Source organism: Delphinapterus leucas, chromosome 2, assembly GCF_059928025.1.
Source record: "Delphinapterus leucas isolate spDelLeu-1000000601 "Yukka" chromosome 2, BTC_Dleu_Yukka2, whole genome shotgun sequence".
In the NCBI taxonomy this organism is placed as follows: Eukaryota; Metazoa; Chordata; class Mammalia; order Artiodactyla; family Monodontidae; genus Delphinapterus; species Delphinapterus leucas.
The window spans coordinates 141418347-141434652 of record NC_143130.1 but is presented as its reverse complement, the minus strand read 5'-3'; the positions used below and the strand labels follow the sequence as shown (position 1 = coordinate 141434652).

At 35.0% G+C, this 16306-nt stretch overlaps 1 protein-coding gene across 1 annotated transcript in view; it reads right to left on the bottom strand.

The window, feature by feature from the left end:
* The window catches only part of SLC38A6 (solute carrier family 38 member 6), a 92519-nt gene that overhangs the window by 54030 nt on the left and 22183 nt on the right, over positions 1-16306 (bottom strand). Inside the window, 2 exon segments of the mRNA XM_022570441.3 lie at positions 8309-8348; positions 11745-11797. Coding sequence (XP_022426149.2) covers positions 8309-8348; positions 11745-11797 — 93 coding nt within the window.

Below are 16306 nucleotides of genomic sequence, written 5' to 3'. Positions count from 1 at the left end.
ACTAGCTCCAAAAGCTGCTTGCCAACACCTTTCATCTCATGTCTTCTATTAATAGCATAAGGAAGTGTTTAAGGACTTATCTTAGAGACAGGTCATAAGCAAGAACTTGTAAATGATTTTTGCTGACATCGATACATAGTATAGACTCCTAATACAAGACACACCATGTTGTCCTTTAAATTAATAGCTGTAACAGGGTCATCCACAAGAGCCATGGTTATAGCTAAGTGGTTCTGGCCTTCATACCACCAAAGCCAGAATTAGGGCTAGAAGACATACCTTGGTGACAGGTATTCAACCATTACAAATCATTTAGTTTCACCATATTAACTAAATAGGTATTCTTTTCTCCTTCATTTTAAACATAACAAATAGAACTCATTTAATAGAAACTGCCCTGGGAGGGAAATAAAAAAGCTGTCAACTTAATCGAAACACAGAAGTTGAAAGTATTCTTTAAAAGCCATGTGGAGAAGCAACTGTTCTAAGAAATGACTAAAATAGGGTAAAATCTGATTAGGCAATAGCAAGTAGTAAGGTATTAATATTGGTTGATCTAATCATAAAGAGAAACACATGAGCTGGGAGCATGGAGGCTGAGGGGAGAGATGTCAAAAACACAAAAGGGAAAAGTGCTCTGGAGGAGAAGAATGATAAGAACAGCAAACATTTGGGGGCTTAGTATGCCTATTCTAAGTGATTTGCAAGTTATTTCCTCATTTAAAGTTAAGTTTAAATTTATTTCCTCACCACGAACCTGTGAGGTAGATATTATTTATTTCACAGGTGAGGAAATGGAGGCCCAAAGAGGTAACTTGCCCAAGCTAGTGATGGTGGAAGCAGCCCATCTGGCTTGAGAAATCTGCACTATTAACTGTTACGTTATGAGAAAGTGCAGAGAAGCAAAGTGGCGAAGAAATCCACCACAGGAAAAAGAAATAAGAAAAGTCTATCAAAAGGACCACTCCCCAGCATTATTCTTTTTTCTTTTCATCACCATTTAAACAACAAATTGCTACCGAATGCTCAGTTTAGCAGTTGGGTTCAAAGAAAATAAAGAATTTCTACAACACAGAACATTAGTTAGAAGCGTTAAAAACACTTATAATGTTCATTTCACTTTGAGGTGTATTTTCATTTCAGTTTGTAGCTGGTTTGGTAAAGTGTTTAGTCAAGATTCCTCAGACAGGCTAAGGAGTTTCATGATAGGACTACTGCATTTACCACTATGATTCTATTGCATCTACAGCTATTACTGTAGTTTGGAAGAGAAAGTGTCCTGTTCTCACATATTTGAGATATTAACACTATACTGAAATTGAAAAAAATTAATACAAAAACCAATTCTTCTTCCCACAAACCCTGTACTCTCATAGGCTACTTTTCCCGGGACTCCCTTAAAAAAAAAAAAAAAAAAAAAAAGACAAAGCTTCAATTGGAGTGTGGACCTAAGAAACCATTAATTTACAAAAATAATTATCCTTTTTGTTAAACACTTAAAAACACGTATGAAGATAAGATTATGTAGATCTATTTTTAAAACAGAATTAGGTTTTCAGCACTTGGAAGAAGTTCAGCAACTTCGTGAAGGATTAGTCAGCCAGCTCTAAACAGATGTACTATGGGAGGAAATAATAAGTTTGCCTTTCCTTCTAAGAGAGATTCAGTTTTACTTCAAACATGTTTTTAGTCATGGACAGCAACTGGTTTATTCTATTTAATGTGTCTTATTAACCTGGTGTTCCTACTAAATGTCCAAATGCCACTGAAATTATATCTCCATTCAAAATAATACACAACACAATCTCTCTCATTTTTAAAAAAGACTTTAAAAAACTCTGAAAACAAGGTCATTTCCCTAATTTGTGCACAAATGGAAATCAAAAATATATGGAGGAACTTTCCCCCCCATAACCCTTGGAAAATATATATCTTTGTTTTACTATTTATCAAGATCTTAAACTTGAATAAAAACTGACCAGAATATTTACTATTCTGAGAACCCTATAATTAAACTTCAATTAACAACTGTTACTAAGAAATACAATATTTTCAAAACCTCTTTAAAGTGACATGTAACCAGTAAATTTTGTCAAAGGAAGGACTTGTAAGAAATACTCCCCTTCCAAATTTCCTTTATTTCTCCTATTCTAAGATAGTGCTTTCTAGAATTTCTGGACAATACTATTCAGGCCTCAAAAAAGCCGCAGTTTGTCTACAGATGAGATGACCAGCAGATGGCGTTGTAACAGCACTCCCAATCCCTGTATCCCAGGAGATGGTACAAACCAGTAATTCTAAAAGACTTCAGTTACCTTACCCCCCAAAAAATACACACACACACACACACACACACACACATATATTTCAGTAAGAAAGTAAAGCCAAAGGGTTTCTAACTTAATATTAAATCACAATTTTGAAAAATACTGAGAATTTGAAATTTTTATAGCTCTCAACTGAGAATGACCTTATTTATACCTTTCTGCTTATGAGATTTAGAAACTGTGCTACTTGACCACATAAAAGGGCTGCTGAGTTTCTCTTAAAACTTAGATACCCAAACTGAGGCGTTAATCAAGGCTGCTAGAGTAGGTCTGTGGGATCTCTGCCAGGCTGGAAAATCTGGGTCATTCTAGCAATTTCAGGAGGTTTCAGTAAGTCTACCAATGTTTAGGGTTCCCCTTTCAAAATATGTAACAGTGACTCAATCTTTATTCTCCTTTAAAGAATTAAGGAAAGAATATGCTATCCATAGTGGTCCTTCATATTTTAAAAGAGCAAAATAAGAATTTAACGTACTCCCAGGAGCCACTCACCTTGCGTTTTGAGTTGGGCAAGATATGAAACCAGAAATGACATCAATTAACTTCACTTTTATCACGTACTCATCAGAGTTAACAGGACTTTCAACATGACTAAAGATGATTTGAGGTTTACTGCTTGATTTCTAGGGATATTTTAGCCAACTGAGTGGTCTATCTCAGGAGTTCAAACACTTGTGAAACTACTTACCTTGGTTTTTAGGAAAAGAATCTCATAATGCAACACAATTAGAGGAACTATGTGGAAACTACCTGTACTTATTTGCTATTACAGTTCTTAATCCTTTAACTTGTAGTCCACTAAATTCAAACTCTCAGCCAGAGTTCTCTTCCCTCTAACAGCATTAAATATTAAAACTCCCAGATGCTTCTTTTCTGACTTTATGTCCAAGCAACAATGACTCTCAGCAAATGCCCCTCCAGTGCCTGAGGCATCAGGCAGCTGGGGGCTTTCTGGCTCTGGCTCTGGCCTATTTTGGGCCCCTAATTCATCAGTGTTGGGAGGCAATCAGGAATTGCTTCTAAGTAGGATTTTACTACGTGGCTCTCCATTTTCTAAAGGTAATGGTTTCCATAACCCTAGAAAAAAAGAGTGCTAAATTTAGTGAGTCACATTTTTTTCTATTATAAAGTTTAGAGATTTTTCAAAGACAGTAGATCTTTCCAATCTATTTGTCAGACCGCACTAGTGCCCTGTGACTAATACTTGGTGTGTGATTGTACTGGGGAAAAAAGGTTTTCTGTGAAGTTCTGACAGTCGATTTTTCCCTAAAGAAACCATATGCTCACTTATGCATTTTGTGTGGTCTTCTCATGCCAGTTGATCTTCCTTTTTTAAAGGAATACCAAACCAGGTCACTGGCTTTTCCTTCTCTCCCTCCTTCTCTTATTCCTTACTTTCTTCCTATAATAAATAAGATTTATTAAACACCTACTAAGTGCTACGTACTTAAGAGCATAAATGAATGAGCAAAATTACTTAGATATATGGAATACAAAGATGTAGGGAATAAACTGAGTATTACTAAAAGATCCATGTAACAAATATTGATCAAGGACAATTCATGATCATCTTGCTTCTAAAGGCCCCTGTTTCATTTTTCTCATAGATTCATCAGGGGCATAGGATCCCAAGAAAACTGAGAAATGTTTAAATGTTACAAAGAATAAGAGTCAGGAAGCATTAATCTAAGACATGATTATCCAACCTGAAAGCAGAAGATTTTAAAATACTTTATTTTACATAAATAAGATCTAACTCTCCTCAATATTTTCAACCTTTTAATTTTTATATAATTCTAAACTATAAACCACTCTATGGACTTTCAAGTTTCTTTCTATCATTTATATAGTATATAAAATTGTCTCCTTGAAGCAAAATCTTAGGCTTTTAAACAGAATTTTTTTTAATTGTCTCATTCATTCAACAAATACTATTTATTGAGTTCCTCTACCAGAAACTAGGTCAAGTTATGAAAACACATAGTTCCTGTCCCCAATGAGTTTTAAAAATCCTCAACATTTAATCTTTTCATAGCTTTTCAAGCATTTACTGTATCAGAGCAGAAAGAACAAAGCCTTTAGAAGTAGACAAAGTGAGATTTGAGTCCTGGCTGTATTAAGGGGTAAAGGTAAGCAAGTCATTTATCCCTTCTGAGCACTGATTTCGACCTCTGTAAAACGAGGATAATATCATCTACTCTGAAGAGCTGTTGTAAGTATAATTAAAGTGTCTAGGAGGAGGCTTGACCTAAAGACAATCTATTATATTATTTTTTAATTCTAAACAACCACTGAAAAACTCCAAGCATTTATACTAATAGTGAATATACTATCTTTCAAAAATGCTATCTGAACTATATTATATATGCATATAGGCATGTAAGAAGTGCAAAAATTTAATCTGATGCTATACACTTCATACCATCTTATAAATATCCAATGTATTTCCAATTAACAAAGAGAAAAGTCAAAATCCATTTTGAAAGAATAACATTAAATAAATCATATGCACAACATATTAAAGATCCTCCCAAATAAGTATGCTGTTTCTTCTCAAGTATACATGGCTTAGCGCTGTTAAGGGCTTCCACGGACCTAGCTTAGATTAATCAAGAAATTACTTCGTAAGCCTGGAGTTCCTAGATTTTAACCTCAGAGGCTCAGCGGCTGCCCTAAAGGGTAGTTCTAAGAACTGAGACTCCCCTTTCTGAAAAAGAACAGCATCCATGAAAGCTTTTAGAGCAATAGCTTCTGACTTGTTAAAGATACCTAAGAAAAGACCAAATCATCTTTTGAACCAAGCATAACCCTCCCACAAAACTTTCCTGTAATAAAAATATTTTAATGCTCTGAAGGAATTAACATGCCTATCAAAGTGCTAAATTAGAAGGTGACTTTTGTGGTAAGAAGGGACCTTAAGCTTCGTGCTTTTCCCATCCTACCCCCAGCAATTTAACAAAGAGGAAACTGAAGCTGAGAGGAATTTTCCCAACACACATGGCTACCTAACGGCAGAGACTGGAGCAGAAAGAATTCAACGTATCTGACTTCCAACCCAGTGTTCTGCTCACAAGAGCAAGCTTCCAAATCTATTATAATGAAAGAATGATTATATGCACATCTTGCTAAGACAAAAGAAAAAAAAGTTCTGAAAATGTTTCAGTTATTATTTAGTGGGCTCTCAATAGATAAACTTTTAACCAATGTGAAGAAAATCATGAGGACATTATTCTAAAAACTGAATAAGCATTACCAGCTTTTCTGAATTTGAGGGACATTAAAAATTTCTGTGATTGCTTCTAAGTCACTTTTTTAAAAAAGTTTCTGAAACAAAGCAAGCAAGCAAATCAACAAACAGTTGGAAGAACTGATGATTTATCTGCCACCAAATTCAGAATTCTTTCTAGAACATTCTGACAACTGACCGACCAGCTCTGTTTGAATGTTTTCAGGGATACAGAGCTTTATCAAAGGAGTGTAGGCCGTCTCCATTATCACACAGCTTAGCATTCCAAATGAAACCAGACCAGCTTCACTGTAGAGTTCTACCCATTAGAACCAGTTCTGCCCTCCAGAACAATACTAAATTAGTCTAGTATCTTTCTATATTTCATGTTCAGCTTTTCAAATATTTAAAGCTAGTGATCAGTCTAGAAGTCCCCTTTTCTTCTTGATAAATATAGCTAGAATATTAAAAAGTACTTGGAAATAGCACATATAAATCATATTCAGCTCCATTAAGCTTAAAAAAAAGGTTTATCCAGTTCCAAGTATTGTGCTAGGTTCTGGGACTACAAAGAGAAATAAGACATAATCCTTGCCTTGGAGGAGCTGACAATATAGTGGGGAAGTAAAAGCATATACAGAGATAACTTCAACCTAATAACAGCAAGTGCTAAAATAGAGTCATGTCCAATAACAGTTGCACACCAGATTAGGGAACAAGGAAGAGATCAGGGTGAAGGATACAGAGAATACAACAGCAGGCATTTTGCCAGTCACAAATTTAGATCCAAAGTCCTGGGTTGAAAACTCTACATAAAATAAACAATAGTTAACCCTAATCCAAACAAAATGTGCTTGATGGTTCTTACTAATCATATAGAGAGGAAAATAAGGGATTGAAAATACCAAAACATACTTTCACATTAGCAACATTCCAAGTGCACATTTAAGCAATACATATTTGCTAAAATAAAGTATTCCAAAGTAGATCTTAAACTCAATGATATTATATAGATTCATTAGGTAAGAGACTGGTTACTAACTGCTAATGTGAAGAGTAAAGTGTGTGTTAACAAGGAAATTATTTGGTACGACATCCAAGAAAGTATTCTTCTCCTTCAATAATATATTTTTTTGCCCTGAAAATTCAAAGAATTAAAACATGAATGTTCAGGATTTCCAAAACAATGGCAAATACAATTTATTGTTGGAATGTTAATTTTTTCCTTGACCAAGAAACTCATTAAAGATGGAATTTTGTTGAACAATACTTAAAGTGAAATAGCTCATATCTCGAGTATCAGTTAAACTTTATTAAAGCTGTCATCTTTAAATTATTTTGAACTATCACAGATAAGAAATAAGATTAAAATTTCCTCTGACCATACCTTCTTGAATAAGATCCAAAGTGCATATCAACCTTCTCTGTATTTAACCTTAAAGTAAAAGTATTTATTTAGCACTCCAGTCAATGGTAAAAGAAAATTAAGATATTGTTCAGCATTTGTAACTTCTTTACAACATATACAAACGTGATTCCCATAGTATTTTGGATTTAAATGTTTAATACATTTAGTCAATAACTATCAATAATTAAAAGTAATTTTTGTTTCTACATAGTTCTTGATATCAGGATCATTTTTTTTTAATTTAATTTAATTTTTTTTGTTACGCGGGCCTCTCACTGTTGTGGCCTCTCCCGTTGCAGAGCACAGGCTCCGGACGCGCAGGCTCAGCGGCCATGGCTCACAGGCCCAGCCGCTCCGCGGTATGTGGGATCTTCCCGGACCGGGGCACGAACCCATGTCCCCTGCATCGGCAGGCGGACTCTCAACCACCGCGCCACCAGGGAAGCCCCTGAGGATCATTTTTTAATGGGAACAAGATGCAAGATAAATGTGAGAATACTTTTCATCTGTCTCAAGTTTGTTTATTCTTTTTTTATAAATTTATTTATTTTATTTATTTTTGGCTGTGTTGGGTCTTCGTTGCTGTGCACGGGCTTTCTCTAGTTGTGGCGAGCGGGGGCTACTCTTTGCTGTAGGATGCAGGCTTCTCACTGCGGTGGCTTCTCTTGTTGCGGAGCACAGGCTCTAGGCACTTGGGCTTCAGTAGTTGTGGCTCGCGGGCTCTAGGCACTTGGGCTCAGTAGTTGTGGCGCATGGGCTTAGTTGCTCCGCGGCATGTGGGATCTTCCCAGACCAGGGCTTGAACCCGTGTTCTCTGCATTGGCAGGCGGATTCTTAACCACTGCGCCACCAGGGAAGCCCAAGTTTGTTTATTTTTTAAACCACGTGGTCATTTTCAATTTCTTGGTTACAAAAGAAGATTGCCTTTCCACACCTGACACAGCCATGGAACACCACTCCCTCTAAAGCAGTACATGCCACTGGGGGTGATCAGGACAAACGTAGAGGAGAAATACTTCAGAATCACCTGGAGAGTTTTTCCAAGCGGTACCTCACCACTATTACAACTACAGAAAGCCCATGCTTTAGAGGTGTGTGGCAGACCTAATAACAAGATTGAAATCAAGGGTTTAGCTGCAACTGAATTTAGAAACTATTGTCCTACAAGTGCTAAAAAGGATTTAAAAAAAAAAAAAAAGAGTAATGAGGACAACACACAGGGCTTCTGAGACACCTATGTCTACAGAGGTTCAGGTTCCCAGCTAGACCTGTAGTAAGGCAAGAAGCCAAAGGAGGAAATCATTTCCATCACATTTATGCATAAGCAGTGCACTTTCAATTGCTTACCTCCAATATTATGAATTATTATGGTGCCTGCTGCCACCACCTAAAAAACAACAAATGTATTCAGAAGATGAAAGGGGAAATAATACAAAAGGATCAGTATTTTATTAAAATCCAATAACTATGACTTAAAAACAGATGCAGAAATTGAGTGACGAGAAACTGAAAAGAATACACTTTGCCAGCCATTTGTAATATATAAAACTAACAATCATCACATAAAAAGCCTTTCTTTAATAGTTCCATGGTTACTATAAAGAACACTTTTGTAAGTTTTCTTAGCAGTCATTTTTAAATAGTTAAAAGTGTTAAAAAGCTAGTAATCAATGGTTATCAAAGTACCAAAAAACTGAAATTGAATCTATCTGCTCTCATTCTCCCTTTTTTACTGGTTTTATCACTTTGCTTTGTTAGGTAGACTGAGACAGTCTCAGGTGTGTTGTGTCAATGCCGTACTGCATAGAAGGGAATAATATAGTCTGCGGAGTGTATCAGCTTGGCATACCCCAAGCCTTGAACATCCCTGTCGCAGGGATTAATACAGTCTAGAGGAGAAAACTCTATAGAGCCCACATATTCTCACATCTGAAAATTGAAGCAAAATGTTTTAAACTCAATAATATGAAGTAGACTGAGTGCAAGACAACAAGAGGTGGTAAAGAGTGTAATATATTGGAGAAGTCCTCCCGTTTCAAAATGGGGCAGCTGCTGCACAGCTCTGGCCAGTGGCTGACATGTGAGAATGTGAATCCAGTGTAGCTCAATCTTCTGCTTTTTCAAGAAAAGTCAGAAATTGAATCCTTTTAAAATGTCATAACTCTTTGTTGGCAATCAGCTAAAAATAAAAAAGATTTGAGCCAAACAAAATATGCCTGAGGACTATGTTCAGCCTGCAGGCTTGCTAACTTGTGATCTTTGATGACATTCCTGGGAAACTCAAGATAACACTTTATCCATTCTTGGTCATCAGGTGTACTCAGGAGAAATGATTAAACATTCTGCTTCCACTTGGGCCTTTCAGTCACTTATATCTTGGTGGATCTGTACCTCCAATGTATGTTTCGAGATGACTAGCTATCTAAGATCATTACTACATGGACTGGGAAGAGATGACCCTTCCTCTCCTAGAAATTCCATCAGTGACACAGCATTTGCCTATCCTGGGAATAAACTAAGTTACTGAGACCTAGAAGCCTTGGGGTCTGGAAAGCAGGGATAATGATAGAAACACTTGGCAAGGTGTCTTTGAATGTGGTAACTCCACTCTAACATTTTCCAGAAAAATCTCTACATATCAACCCATTTAAAAATTAGTTCCAAAGTGTCACTCACAGTTATTTGTGAAAAGACTTTTTTGAAATTTTTGTATACTATTTTTCATATGCAATTGATACCTATTGTCAATCACACATGAAATTTGGATTTTTCTAAGAATATACTGCAAAAAGCAATAATATCAGCTTAGTGATGACTATCTTCCCATTTTTTTGTCTGAATTTAAGCATTTTTGATCTAGAAAGTCAGTATATCTTTCTATCAATCTATCGATCTATCGATATTTCCAGGGCCTAGCACAGTGCATGGCACATGGTATTTGCTCAATAAATATTTGTTTGACAAGTACATAAATCCATTTATAAACAATTAAAAATTTTCCTTAAAAAGTTCAAAGCATTTCAAAAATATTTAATTTTCAGAACAATGTTGCCCTATCATATGTCATATCCATATTCATATAATATCTGGAAAGAAAGAAATAGGAAAGTTTCGACCCAACTGTGGAAGTTGAGAGAAAATATTAAACAAACAAACAACTCCTCATTTAGAGTATTCTCTGTCTGTGTATCTGCCTACTAAGAACTGTGTGCATACATTAAAATGATAATGCAACTATTGTAGAGTTTTAGGAAAAGGGGACTCTCAATAATCCATGTTCTTCTTGTAGAGCCTGCTGCTATCCAAGGAATGCAGGAAACACCAATGTGAAATAACAGTGATGATGCTTAGGCATGTTTACAGATTATATTAAATTAATTGGAGAGTTTTCTTATATAAATAACATTTTCTTCTTCCTTGATTAAACTGGATACAGTTAATTGATCATGATTATACCAAACATCCTGATCTTCGAGAAAGGGAAATTGTTTAGATGATTAACAAAAACCTTTACCCTCAAAAGTAACATAGTTTCCATTTAGTTCAAGTTTCAGGCTATTAAAATAAGCTCCAGGGCTTCCCTGGTGGCGCAGTGGTTGAGAGTTCGCCTGCCGATGCAGGGGACACGGGTTCGTGCCCCGGTCTGGGAAGATCCCACGTGCCAGGCCCGTGAGCCATGGCCGCTGAGCCTGTGCGTCCGGAGCTTGTGCTCCGCAACGGGAGGGGCCACAGCAGTGAGAGGCCCGTGTACTGCAAAAAAAAAAAAAAAAAAAGATAAGCTCCAAACCATGAGGTTACATAGTATGATTTAAATATTCTCCTTTGTGCTTTAAAACCAAAGTTAATTTGAATGTAAATACACATTCCCCCCCCACCATTACATAGCTATATCTTTTTCCTCCCAGACTCACTTCTAAGAAGTTAGTTCGGCAACCTACAAATACAGCATCGTTTTATATTAAAAACAAAACAAATAAAAAATACAAACAACAGATTTACAAAGAAAAAGTCCTGTTTGGAGCCAACACGTAAATGGGTCTTAGAAGTATGATAGCTCTTCAGAAATAAAAAATTATTAAAGCACTAACAATAATATTTAACTACTGATTACCTGTGGAAGAAGACAGTATTTCCTCTACCCATTAAATTAGTTTAGTATGCCTATCACAGATGAATGCCCAATAAATACTGTTGTTATTTCTCTTATTCTAAGGAGGAAAAGTAGTAGATTTTGAGTCTGGAGTCCTATGTAATACTGGCCTAAGTAATTGTAGACAAATAGGCCCCTTCCCTTCTCTGGGCCTTAATTTCCTAACCTATAAATAAGGGGACATCTAGATCATCTTTTAGCACTGTTCAGCTCTTAAATGATATGATCTTATAATTATCAGTTTTTTTAAACATGCTATAAGTTTAACTCTATGCTTCTGTCTTGTCCTGTCTTCACGAGAATTTACTCAGATAATATAATCAAAATTAATAAGAAAAACTTAAAGCAGGCCATCGTTACTGATTTAAAATTATACAAGTCATTGTTCTCCTTCATTAGGGTAAAAAACACTAAAAAAATTTAAGTGTTGAATTAAATTTATCAACGCATTTTTAGGAAGGGCACAGAGATTTCTTCTCTCTCTTCCTGCTCCCATCATTCTCTTTCTTCACTTTAGTTTCCTTTTATTCCCTTAATTTCTTTCTCTTATATATACTTGTCTTTTCTAACTGGAAATGGAAGGAAAAATTCCCTTCAGGATTTTGGACACAGCAAGGAGAAAAAAATAATTACCTTTCCAGGTAATCCAAATGCAAAGAGTCCAAGATCTTCATAAGATATCACAGCTGTTAAGAGAAATTATAACTGTTATTTTTACACAAAACTATTTGTGTGCCAAGTCTTACACAGAAGAAAGCTATTCCACTACTACCTGATAGCTATTGGATTGTCACACTAAATTTAAAGCAGAAGTAATGACTTTGGGGGAAACCTGAAAACTTATGATCCATGAAGACAGCGTCCTCTTAGAATAAGTAGAGCTTAGCAATTACCAAGGTTGTCTAACAACTACCCAGGCTGCATAAATTCAAATAGAATAATTACTCAAGAACAACCCACTTCTCACTAAACAGTACTTGCAGACTACACTGTCCAAATGTAAGTTTTCATTGGCAACAGTTTCTGAAAACTGCTGTGTAAATAAAACTTGATAAAGTACAAAAGTTGTATCATACTTTCAGAGACATTCACTTTTCCAGGCTACCTAGGATATGATAATGTATTCATGATAGAAACAATACCCTCATCCTGCAATAAGGGTATATATTTTCTTTTTCATCATAAAGAGTATGAAATTACATTTTCATTCCACATGTTCAAGAAGTGTGATCACAGAAAAGATGAAAATTAAATGGCTCATAAAAGAACCAAATGTGTCCTTAGATGATAAAGCTTCATGTTATAACTAGTGATGTCACAGGTAAAAATAAGAGAAGTAAAAACATTTATATAATCCTAAATTTGAAAAGTCCTTAAACTTACAGTGCTTACACTGAAAAACAAAAAAAGCAGGTTAGCAGATACTAAGGCTTGCTAATAGCAACACACATTTCCTATTGAGTCAAAGATATGTCTCATCATTTCTTAAAGAAAGTTTTTAATATATACTCTTAAGATATACATAGGTTTCTTTACCACTACATTAACAAAAAACTCCCTTATACTTTCATAAACAAAGTCTACCACGTATGAAAAAATAAGCATTTTGAAAACCACACATGGTCTGTACATGTTATAACTATTACAAAGTCAGAAAGAAAACAGGGAAATGCTAAAAAAATAAGTTTTACTTAAAACAAAAATTTTTAACATTTTAAACTTTTTTAAACTTTATTATCAGAGTAGATAGAAGAATTTCAAAACTTTTTGGATGACACAGCTATTTTTTATTTTATTTTTTTGGCCGCATCGTGTGGCACGCGGGATCTTAGCTCTGCGACCAGGGATGGAACCTGTGCCCCTTGCAGTGGGCGCGTTGAGTCTTAACCACTGGACCACCAGGGAAGTCCCAACACGGCTATTTTTTAAAATGTATTCACATACTGCTCAACAGTGGGCAAGGACAATTTAATTTTGAATTTGGAACATATAATTTGATTATAAGTAGGAACCTTTATGCCTTAACAATGAAAGACTTCAATAATAATCTTAGAGAGGTAGACTGTAGATATATTTTAGAACATAAAATTAAAAAGCAGAGTTAAAAAACTAAGAACTGGATTTTTTTCCCTCCTATGTGAAATGCTGAAATTCTTTTTTTCAAATGCACATGTTCTAAAGTGAATGTCAACACAAAAATTAATAATTATTTCAACCAATAAATCTTTACTAGTTTGTTTTCATATTCCTAAATATAGTTAAGAGATAATATTATAATAGGGGCACAGTTTCTTATATTTAACTTCCAAAGCCTTGGTATATATATTAAACCAGAAAATTCTCTAAATGTTAGCTTCTATCTAATTTGACATTAAGAAGGTAATTTTGTTACATATTAAGTGTTTGTGAACCAAGTCTCCAGAAGGTCTCTGATCTGTCACTATGAGGCACGAGATTAAAGGAACAACATTGTTCATTTTCAGCATCCCTCTTTCATATTACAGTTGAAAGTGTTAGTTCTTTTAAAAAAACTTAAAGCAAGGAGGCTTTTCAGTGTTACATATGGAAATACACCACATAACCTGCTTTTAAAATGACCTATTTTGGGGACTTCCCTGGTGGTCCAGCGGGTAAGACTCCACGCTCCCAATGCAGGGGGCCTGGTTTCGATCCCTGGTCAGGGAACTAGATCCCACATGCATGCCGCAACTAAGATCCCACATGCTGCAACTAAAAGATCCCACATGCCGCAACGAAGATCCCCTGTGCTGCAACTAAAACCCAGCACAGCCAAAATAAATAAATAAATTTTTTAAAACTTTAAAAAAAATTAAATGATCTAGTTTGCATTAGATTCTTAGGGAGCAAGTTATCAAGATAATACTCTTTAAAAAGTTTGACTAGGATTTGTTTTATTTTTAAATAGCAGAAAACAAGTATAGATCGTATACTAGTAAACATAAAAAGCAAATAACTTTCCGATAAGCAAAAATAATATTGAAATATTCCAAAAAGAATTGGTATTTCAATTATCTAAATTTAAATAAATTAAACATTTATTCTTAATTTTTAAATTAGAACATAACATTTATTAGTCCAGAAAATATAATCAAACTAACAGCTTAATGAAGATAGTTGTAATTGCAACTTCTGACAATAGTGGCATACATTTTAGCAATTTCACATTTGTTCTCTATTATTTTCTGGTGTTATAAAAATATCTTTAAGTACAGCAAAGTCCCAAATTCAGAGTGAACAAAGTTTAGACTTTTAAATGGAGACTTACTACTATGTTCAAATCCTAACTCTGCCGTTAAGTCAGCAGGTCTGGCTAGTCATTCAGTTCTGTCACTGTCATCTTACTTCTTTTATGTTGCAAAAATTAGAAGTACTTTTCCAGGTCTGAGACATCATTAGTACGAACAATGGCTTCTGGCTTAATTTCGAGGCTTTGCTTAGATAAAATATGTACACAGTCAGTCAAATGCTTTATCTCCACATATTTACTTTTTAATGGTTTTCTGGATCATCTTGACATACAAACCAAAACAACACTAGTGAAATACTTTGAAAATTCTGTTCTACCATTTGGACAATTAAGATGCTGGTAACAGTGTAAATTGGAACCGACTTTGGAATGTAATTTGACCAACGAACCTTGAAAATATTTATAATATTTGACCCCTGGGAGCTTGCATCTTAGGAAATAAGGCTAACATCAGAGAAATCATTATATGCAAAGATACTCATTGTGTATTATTTAGATTGAAAAAAAAGACTACGTAAATGCTCAATAATGGTAAAGTGGTTAAGTAAATTATGGTAGGCATATCTAGTAGAATAATATGTAGCCATTAAAAACTATGTTTATAATAACATGAAAAATGTCAATATTAAGTGAAAAACATAGGATTTGATTGAATATGATCTATAAAGCAAAACACTTTCCTATGATCAATGTTTTAATATCTTATTTATAATGTAAAAGATGTTTTGAGAGATATCAAAATGAGACGTGGGGATGGCCAGTCACATTAATAGCAAATTCTTACAGAAGAGGAATAACATTAATTATGAAAATTATGGATTTAATTCGGCCTTTTACAGGAATTCATACAAGCAGTACTTGGCACAATCCTTAAATAAATAACTGAAAGCAGTCACTAGCAATCTATTTTAGGAAATTATTTTTTGATATTGAAGAAATCAATGCTATGGTTTTGAGGGGATGGAAAGGCTGTAAATCTTAATCAAGTAAATTGGGAAAAAATTTCTTCTTTAATGTACCATCAAGGCACACTTTAGTGCTATTTTGGCTAGACCAAGAGTTTGGCCTCCACAGGAATCGTTTGGAAAGCTGCTTCCCATGAAGTAGTGGAATATTTCCAGCTAGTTACTCCAGTGTTCCGTCTGCTTTGCATTTTTTCCTCAATGAAATAGGACAATTAATAAACTCTGGTTACAGTACAAAGCCCAAGTTTCAGCAGCAGCAATATTATCTTTGGAACTGGATTGAGGGACATGAGTTACTCAAATACAGTTCAACTCTCAGAAAGCAGGCCATTTGGAATGCACCCTTATTTTGAAATTCTTTTCTTTCTCATGTTTTCCTTCATTTTCCTCTTGTCTTTTTTCTCCGTAAGAGTGTCATGCAAGCCATTCATTTATGGAACGTCTACTATGCAATTGTATCACCACTTCTGGTCCTTCTTAATATGTATGTAAATGTCAGTTTACCAACTAAATGTGGCATGATTTTAGAGCACCTGATGTAGCAAAAGAAAATAGAATGCTAGAGTAGAAGGAACATTCTCCTTTCAATTTCACAGAGGTGAGATACTGCAGGCAGAAAAAAAGTTCTAGGATCCCAACATATTGCTTGGCTCTGCAATGAACAAGATTTACAGTCATTCATATCCTATAAATGCTATTCACTGGTTTTCAACTTTAGACTCAACTTATACATACAAAATGAATGACTTACATATGATTACAAAACAAAGTAAATATTGTCAACCTTGACAATATAAGGGTACAGCAGAAGGACTATGGGAAATAGAAAGAGAACAGGGGAAAGCAAGGACAGGAGCACTAATACATACAACATAGCAGAGTCAAGACACACCATCTAAAGTCCATGAAACAAAAATAAAACTTTAAATATATTGTTTATATTGAGCCTGCGCTCTAGAGCC